This window comes from Danaus plexippus, chromosome 20, assembly GCF_018135715.1.
Source record: "Danaus plexippus chromosome 20, MEX_DaPlex, whole genome shotgun sequence".
In the NCBI taxonomy this organism is placed as follows: domain Eukaryota; kingdom Metazoa; phylum Arthropoda; class Insecta; order Lepidoptera; family Nymphalidae; genus Danaus; species Danaus plexippus.
Genome location: NC_083550.1, coordinates 616,705 through 626,602, shown reverse-complemented (window position 1 = coordinate 626,602; position 9,898 = coordinate 616,705). Strand labels below are relative to the sequence as shown.

At 32.2% G+C, this 9,898-nt stretch overlaps 1 protein-coding gene and 1 long non-coding RNA gene across 2 annotated transcripts; one reads left to right on the top strand and one right to left on the bottom strand.

Annotated features, from left to right (window-relative positions):
* The first annotated feature begins 2,433 nt into the window (after positions 1–2,433).
* On the top strand, positions 2,434–4,357 carry LOC133319427 (uncharacterized). Its single transcript, XR_009753038.1, has 2 exons — positions 2,434–2,694; positions 2,771–4,357. It is a non-coding gene; the product is annotated as an uncharacterized LOC133319427 (long non-coding RNA).
* On the bottom strand, positions 3,358–9,778 carry LOC116773813 (alpha-soluble NSF attachment protein). Its single transcript, XM_032666297.2, has 6 exons — positions 9,559–9,778; positions 8,769–8,965; positions 6,542–6,621; positions 6,047–6,232; positions 5,343–5,516; positions 3,358–4,741 (listed from the first exon to the last, which is right to left on the bottom strand). Exons 1-6 carry the CDS (start codon positions 9,648–9,650, stop codon positions 4,592–4,594), a joined length of 879 nt encoding a protein of 292 aa, XP_032522188.1. The 5' UTR covers positions 9,651–9,778; the 3' UTR covers positions 3,358–4,591.
* Between the last annotated feature and the right edge of the window lie 120 nt (positions 9,779–9,898).

The following is a 9,898-nucleotide window of genomic DNA, read 5'->3' as shown; positions in this document are numbered from 1 at the left end:
CCTTCACATTCACAGAAATACGAAAAATTTTAATCAAATACCAAATCATGGAGCATCGAACTTAACGGGTTAAATAGCTGTTGACTTACAAAATATTTTACGACAGTGAATAAATAGATGGAATAAGAAAAGTGAAATGTGGTTCACATTCAAAAATAATAGGTTTATTAAAATATTTATATATATTTTTTTTATATACATTGTTGAATTTGAAAATATAGTTTATAGGAGTATAGGTTTTTCTTAAAAAAAAATAAAGAATGTGTCTTAATCGCTGAAGAATTTTTCTAGTAAATACATTAAAACGGTCCCCATTTAAACTGACAATATCAACTGGAACTATCCAAATAGTACCCCTACTACAAGTAGGCATGCACCGGCGCGCTATATACGGATCTTTTTCAGTCACCAATTTACAAATCTAATTGACAATATAATAATGACTATGTGAACTCGTTTAAGGGAACTGACCAGTTTAAATATTCCAATTTTATAATAATCTATAACAATAAATATGTTAATATAATAGTTACAGTCATCTTGCTTTGTATCATGGCGACGGAAAACGAATGAAAAGAAAAGAAAATAGGATTGGCGCGGTGAATACAATGTTTATACGATCGGGAGACAGCAGATATTTAATTCAGTATTAGCGGTGAATGATGTAACAGTACATAGGATTGGGGTCGCTGTGGATAGTTCATCTTCATGATCACGTTCTTCGTTGGTATCAATTTTTATATATCCGAGGTACGATAGGTCTCACAACAGGTTGGTGGTGGTCTCAAACTGGTTGAGTCTTACTAAACCTGGTGATTTAATAAAACACTATGATAATAATGGGTTGCTTGTCAAAACATTTGTTTTCTTACTGTCCAAGAATTACCATTATTTCCGCTAAATAAAGACACTATTAGACGTTACCGACGACATTAAGGCAATAATGGCTCACTTTTCACTTGATCACATCTGAAGGGTCTTTTCGAATTTTGTAATATGTTTATTATAACGTAAAACCAAGAAACAAATATATTGCTTTTATCTTTTTCATACCAATAGGTATTTAAGAACTTATTATCAGATCAGTCGAATCATATTCAGTCTACTTAAAACCCTTATAAATTTATGAAATAAAACTTTATTTATTTAAAAAAAACACTAAGTTTCATGTAGTTTTTTCGTATCATTCCCTAATAATGCAAAAAAACAGATTCTAAAATAAATAGATAAAATAAAATTATAAAAATTTATAGCTATTACACGCTAATACTCATAAAAATTTAAATGTAAGTGTACAAACATTATATATGATTTATGTATCAATGAATATGTTAATACACAATATTAAAACAGAATTGCTTATAGTGATAAATAGCGATCATTTACACTACGTTTAAAAATAGTCAGTGAGTTTTAAAGAATGGAGTAAGGAAGGGATAGCATAAGAGAATTAAGAAGTTATCTGTTCGGAAACCAGAAATAACAAATTACTATAACCCGAATATAAATTTGTTCACTAATTCTCTCAATATCAGGTGAAGATGAGACATAATAGTCTAGTAGAGCATAAGGAGAAAGTGAGCGAAATACATTTTAGTCTTCTTTTAATACATCTTGTAAATAGAACTTAGAAGACCGGATAAAGAAGTGGTATTATTAAACCAATGCATAACATTTAAAAACCGATAGTAAATAACATTTATTAATACGAACTTACACAACATTTGAAATAACGACATCTAAGACTTTTGCGAACAAATATTTAAGATAGAACTGTGATTTTCCGATTTTCCTTCGCAACTTCATCACTTTACATTATTCCTGACTGTTCGACTACTTTTGCAGCAACCGTGACTACGGGTAGACGACATGTGTACCTATATCAAATTAACTAGTTTTTTGTGATCTACCGCCAAATACTTATCAACTTCCTCAAATGCTCCTCTGGATGCACACAGGATGTTAGAAACTTCTCTTGAGATCTGTGATGCGATCGCAGACATGGAGTTGTTTTTATAAATTGCATGATAATCATTTTTTTACGTGGCTCATCCTTGAAACCTATTAAGAGTATCGTTCCTTTACAGCAAGTGGATATATACAAAAATTTATTTACACGAGCAGAATTAGAATCTACAACCTCCAGAATAGCACCTTCCAGTTGCGTTTGACGTTCAAAACATAATTGTAGTCAAATATGTATACCGAGACCGATCTGTGAGGCTATTGAAAAAAAAACATCCTAATTTCAAAGGTTATATGTTTGGCAGTTAGCTATTTAATATCTGGGATCCCCGCACCAAAAATATACAATCACATATCCCTGACCCCACTACCTGAACCATAATTTTATTTTACTTGACATGCTAATTAAATTTTATACAAATATTATTTATTGTTGCCATAAAATAGCAATTACACTTAATAAATACCTGTATCGCATGTTGCTAGTTGCTAGCGCATTCCTTGCGACCCTTGATTTAGATGAAAAAACGGAACGTGTAAATAATAACATTGTGATAATGTGAAATAAATAGACAAAGGATTTATTATGCAACTGTGTAATGAAATTACTTTTGCGCATAATTTTATTGTAGTTAATTATGATGTTTAAACAGCGTAAAAACTATCAACGCTTAGTTCCATAAAACGTCCGATAGTGCATAGCAGGCATGTTCTTTTTCATATTCTTCGGTAAATATCTATCTTTTAAATATCTACAAGTTATTTATTCATTGTGACATTTTTTTATTACATTTTGACATTTCAGTTCTGCCAACGTTGACCCAACAATATACAATTAAATTGAACGGTAAAGTTGAAATGGGAGATCAAGTTTCGAGTTTTCTTAAAGAAATATACAAACAGTTTTTGAATGGAGACAAAGTTAAAGGCGTAAGACAAATACCGGACGTCAAGCGTGAAGAAGCGTCTGCTGACCAAACCGTAGAAATACCCGCCATTGATGAAATTATGAGTAAAAATGAAATAAGTCATTTGTACGGAGAGCATAAGGACGAAAAACCTATGAGAAACAACATTAAAGTGTGATTAGTTTCACAAATTCAATATTCATTGATGTTTTCTTGTCTTATTCGACAGGTTAGTGTCGATTTTCACCACCAGCTCGATATTTTTACTACGATAGAGTATATTTTTTTTATAAAAGGTCTTATATAATATTTATACTTAATAAAAGATACTTAAAATGAAAATTTTAAAAAAGACATCGTTGTTTAAAGCTATTATTACTAATGAGAGGGTTTAGAATTTACATATTTTTAGGAAAAACCATCATAAAAATTTGCTCAATCATAAAATCTAATAAAACCAAAGGCGTTAAATAATAAACGGTACTCAATACTTAACACTTTATTCTTTCACAATTTCTGTGCAGTACATTTTTTCCTATGGTTAACTGCCGGCTATATAGAATATTAAGTAACCATTTGCATTAACTGAGGTGTTAATATTGTCTATGGTAATATTAAAACACTTCAATTTATTAAAAAAAAAATTAATGAGATGGAAGAGTTAGAGAAACATTATTCGAAAATATGGGAAACAGTATTCAGGACTTACACAGAAAGAGTAAGTAAACAAAAGGATTCAACGAAAAATATATTTTTATAACGAAAATGTATAAATAAGATTAACAAGAACAAGAAGTCAAATACAATGACACGCGTTCAGGACGCACAAACTTTTTATCGAACAATCTTTACTATATCTAAATAATGAAAATGTACTCATGGTTTCGCAACCAATTAATAAAAATTTAATTTTACAAAGTTTCGTAATCATAAAAAAATCCTACCATTTCACTAGAACAAGCCTTAGTTTAACTGCAACACTGTTTTAATACAAGCGATTTCAAATCTTATGCTTAAAGAGATTAGAGTCGTTTTCGTTACATATTAAATGCGCGCGTGTTGCCAGTGTACCTATATATATGGAATATTTGTGGTGCGAGTAATACGATCGTTAAAAAACTCCCGACTTAAAACCTATTTATATGAACTAAAACGTTACACTACCGACCAAAAAAAATATATACACAAACATAACTAATACATCCGTATCGTTATGTACCGTCGCGATGTTTCGTTCGATTAGAACTCTGCTAGTTTTAAATTCAATACATTGGCGTCGGTAGCGTAACCTAACCTAACCTAGACAAATACAATGAATAGGCAATGAATAATCTAAAAGTTGTAGGTCAATAATTAAGTCGTAGACCACGCCGCCTCTAACGTTTTAATAAACATTTTTAATCAACCTCACGATTAATTTCTAATGACATAAAGATATTTAAGTGTTCTTGTAACCCGCGGCTTCACACCAACGTGATGGAAAACCTTTTTGAATAAAAATTATTTAACACTGAATAAAAAAAAAGTTACGAGAAAAATATATAACAGAATTAAATTACATCGGGACTAAGAACAAACAAATATATATTATATTTGTTCTTATTATTATTTAAATGTAATTCAAACAAATAATTATTCAATATCCGCAGTACATGGACACACACGGTCGCGCGTCACGCGAGGAGACGGGTGGCGGGGGCGGGGGCGGGCGAGGCTGCTCAGCGGAGGTCAGGGTTGTCGTTGATCTGCTTCTTGATGCGCACCAACATGGTGGTGTACCACTGGTCCAGGCGTGATATGCTGTCGTATGTTTTCACGGACTCGGTGAACGCGTCTATGTTTTGCTCCTCTAGGTGTTCGATCAGCTCCTGTTCAAAACATCAACGGTTTTAAATGTATAGGCGTATTCAAGGTCAATGATTTTTTGCTATGGCAACACTTAACATAACCTCTATCAAATCCTTATTTGTTAGACATCATCGTAGAAATCAGTGGACAACTGCTTTTTGAACGAAGAGCGTCTTTAGCAATAAACACTAAACCCTCTATGGAATATGAGGAACATTTTACTAAAGCTACCAAAACATTAACATTTTAATAAAGTACCAAAAAATATAAATGTTAGATCATCTTTCAAAGTCTTTCAAGTGACATAACACTTATATGGCGGCAGATGGGGAGATAAGGCTTTTTATTTTTTTGTATAAATTCATCAGTAATTGCAATTGGACACAAATAAATTTAAATACCGCTTCATATATATACATATGTACAGATCAGAAATATGTAAAGAATTATTATATGCCTCATAACCGATATCTCTTGCCATGTCTTTCTATCAATACAGTCCAGTCACCACACTGTGGAAGCTGTTTTAACCAGACGGCATAATTTATTGTATTATAAGCTGAATGTTTTCCCATAAATAAATAATATCTTCTAAGTCGTCCACCACAGTGGATGTCATACCTTGACCAGTTTGCACTCCCTGGTGTCGGCGAAGGCCGGGTACAAGGCGGAGTACTTGTCCAGGGCGTGCTGGGCATTCAGCAGATCCACGCACAGGTGACACAGGGCCGCCCTGAACATGTACTCCTTAGCGCTGTACTTCAAGAGGCTGTTGTCCAGAGACGACTTGGCGATCTGGAAGATATTGATATTAGTTTTTGATGGGAACCAATACAACGCTCGAGTCTGTGTAATATCCCAATTAGCAAGGCTACCCGAACGTGACATTCCTCGGATTGCGGGTTCAAATGCTAGTGTTGAGGATTTTCTTCATCGCGTACCGTCGATTTGAGTTCTAATTCCAGTCTAACACCGGCCGCTAACGTGGTCAAACATAAACAAATTAATGTTTTTGTTATTTTGTACTTCTATAACTTTTGTTAGTTGTATGCTAACATGAAGTAGTAACTGCTATTTTATAAATCCTCAGCGCATGTTTTTAAGTCTTAGTAGTATGTTAGGCGACCCATACAGCCACAGTGATATTGCACGATATAGTTGATGGTACAATATTACTACCAGTGTAGGGATCATATTGAAAAATTGCGCAATTTTATTACGCAATGTATTTTTTGTACCGCGTAGGGTTGTAATAAAAATATCGTGCAAAACTACTGCAGATGTCTGGGCCGCCTCACGATGAACGTTACTATGTTATCCCGTACCTGCTCGTATATCTGTATAGCCTTGTCGTAGTGCTCCAGCTGGGCGGCGTACTGCGCCAGCTTCAGCATACACTTGTTCGCCGAGGACGTGGACTCCTCGCCGCGGAAGTAGTCCGCCGCCTGTTCGTAGTGCTGCATCGCTCGAGTGAGATCAACGCATTCAGTCTCGTACAGCTCGGCTATGTTCTGAGAGGATACACTTCGTTACAAAACTTTGTACATCTAGAGGTCCTTTACACAAATGTGTAGTCGTTAAAGTCGTTTTACACGATTTACCTCCAGTTGATAATAAGTTGAGAAACCTATGCTGTTAATAATCCAAGGGTATGGAGACCGAAATAAGACTTGACTGAAATTTAATGGTCACAAATATTACATACATACCAACAAAGCCGAGGGTAGTAACGAAAAAGTTCTATTACATAAAATTCAAGAACTACAAAAGTCACTCATTGTTAGTTACTTTCTGTTATAATATATTAAAGTTGTTCTCACCTGATGCTGTTTAGCGGCCACAGTGAACCGTCCCATGTCAGTGTATATTTCGATAGCTTTTAACAAACACGACACTGCCTCTGGAACATTAACGTTATTTTTACTATACTGCTGTATGTAAAGATATCTATTTATTTATCCTCTTTGCACACACATACACAAATGTTACACAAAAGCGAGCTGAATGTTAACATGAACTATTTACTAGCTAACCTTACAGACATAGAACAATACATAGGTATGGGACTTAAGAAAGACAAAAATTTGTCCTATCAGAACAATTACCATTTGAGTTGATGTTATAAGCGGTCGAATTCAAATAAAACAGTTTCGTTTGTTGTAGAGATATGTCCATATGAGTCAAAAGCTAATAAAGAGCGTATCACTTCTTCATAAATGTATGAACAATTCCTATCGATCCGAGTGCCCCAGTCTCCTACATGGGGAACAAAAGGACAAATCTCTGTAGAATGTAGTTCCACGTGATAACGAACATCAGGATAGTATGATATTTAAATTTTTCATTGTATTAAGTTTCTGTAATCGTTTATATTGGTAAAGATTTTTTATCTTCCATTTTTAATTGGTATAAGAATTTTGTTTTGTTGCTGTTTCTAAAACTAATGAACCTTTTTAGTTTTAATATAATAGTTTAAACTAAAATTTCACGTTAATCATTACATTGTATCCGCTTGTATATAAAGTTGAAATAATTATGGATATCGTGTTATAATTTCAATACGAAATTTTCATTTACAAACTTTTTAATAAAGAGGATATTATTCTGATATAATTTTTGTATATTAAATATTTGATCAACAAATATTATGTATTTAAAGAAATGCTGATATCCAAGGACGATTGATAAAAAATCGGTCTGTGGCGAGGCGATAATGTAAACACGTGCTTATGTCAACTTGACAAATAAAATAAATTGTTGAGGAAATGTATGCAAATTAACATTAACATAGAAAATTCATTAATTTATTTTAATCTATGAAAGAAAAAAAGTTTCATTATCGTTTTTAATAACATACATTTATATTCAAGCGTTTCTTTGTTATTTAAAGACGAATACTCTATACCCAATGCGTATAAGATACACCGAGTGCTTTGGTTATTGAAAAAGAAATACATTTATTTTATTTAAAACATTTCAGAAGCAATTCGGTTGTATAATTAGAGTAAAGCTTTTTGAATTTACTTCGCCTAACTTTATGGTGTTAAGAAAGTCATGATAGATATTAAAACTTTTTATCCCCCTCTATTGAATTAAAATATAAAGGAAATTTATGCTTTTAGTATAAATGTGCACATTATATGTATCCTTCAAGTTATTTAAGTTCTTTGACCTCATATATCAATAGTGTCATTTGAAGTGTTGCCAACTCACCAGCACGTTATGACTAACGTAAACCGCGATAGAACGAAAATGTCATCAAAAATTTCTAATCTGTTAACATATAAAGGAACTTTATTGTCTGTATTTCTTTTCAAATTCGATCAATCGAGATGTGTCATCTCTTTTTGCATGTGTCTAAAATATATAATATTTTAATATTTCGTAGAATTCTCCATTAATTATTAGACTCAGCTATAGTTTAATATAAACAATTTCTCATCCGACTCAAACTCATGCTTTGATTCTTTCTAACAATATTTCTGGTTGCCAATTATGATACTGTTTAATGTCCTGTTGTACAACACTATGAAACATTTGGTAATACCTAGTTATGTGGTAGACATATTCAAAATAATACCCGGTCAAGTTTAAAATCAAGCACATGATTTTTTTTTATAACTTCAGATTACTGAATTGTAAAATATATATATTTATTATCCCTAGATGTATTGATTTAGGTTTTCATGTGACCAACACTATATAATTTTGAATCACATATTGCAATAATGTTTAAGTTTCTTCAAAGTGTTCTATTCAGAAAGAAACTAAATTCATTTTAATTGCTCATAATGAGGACGGTAGTTCATTACATCGCGCTAATTAGTGCATTTTATCAGTTGTATATTAGCACAAAACTAGCTGAACAGGAATCAGAACAACAATGTCTGACTGATTAATTTGAATAAAATGTTTTACGTCCAAGTTAAATATGTCCTGCATAAGGCAGACGAGCTGAAATAAAAATATGGAGCCAACAAAATAATGTTGGCTTTTCTAACAAGCTCTACGGGTTGATGACATTTTAGTACAAGGGTGATAACTTACCATTGGGATCACTTTTCTTGTAACAATTGGATGCATCTACAAAATTGGTTGCTGCATCATGACGGGCACCAGCCTTCAGATGTAGTTGGGCTGCGCTGCAGAACGCCTGTCCCGCTTGAGGCCACTTCTTTGACATCTTGAACAGATTTGCTGCTCGGAGGTAGCAATCCACTGCTTCTTCTACTTTGGAAGATCCACTGTGCAATTGATTATTAATATTACATTTGATATTATTAACTTCTTTTGGTTATGAAATGCATGTCAGTTTGCCTTTTAAAAAAATGATATATTTAAAATTTGATTGTAGAGAAAGTACTATGTTTAAGTTATATCTAACATTCTTAATATATTAAACAATCATAGGGAACTTTCTCTTCTCTCAATGATATATATTGAAAACTAAAAGAAACTTATAAATTTAACATTATAGACACAATTTATTGCTTTTAGATGTAAAAAGTAGGAATATAGAACTTTATCTTGACAAATAACATATTTAAATATTTAAAATTTTAATTAAAAGAGTAAATTGAGTTAAAATTTCAAAATTTTCGTGACTGAATTTGATGTTACATAAAATAATAAAAGTAATACTAAAGGGAACTCTGCTAAAATGATCTGCAAGTAGACAAAAAATATAGTTCCGTAGTTATTATTTCGTTTCAAACAAAAAAAGTTATTTAACAAGAATATACTAAATAAGGAAAACAATTTGATACTCTATAATATACTAAATAACCCAATTAGTAAGTGTGAACAGTCCAAATAAAAGTCTAGTCATTGTTCTTACCCGAATAGGGAACCTAGAAAGGATTTAGAAGAACTTAATTTCTTCTCTGCCTCTGCAATCAACTGCATAGCTTTTTGCTCATTATCTGCCATCTTTGTGGCTTTTTTGGACACTAAAAACTAAAAGAGTTACTAAGTCTTTCTGATTTATTTAACAATTTATTGACAAAATGTCGTCACTCCTACCGACTGCAAAAGTAGTCGCTGTCATCGATTGGTTACGGACAAGCAGTGTTGCTCTTAAAACATGCGTTTAGAAATTTTTATTCAATTGTAAAAATATGATAACCTTATTTAGTACATTATAAAAATTCTGGAAATTAATAAAATATTTTTTTGAA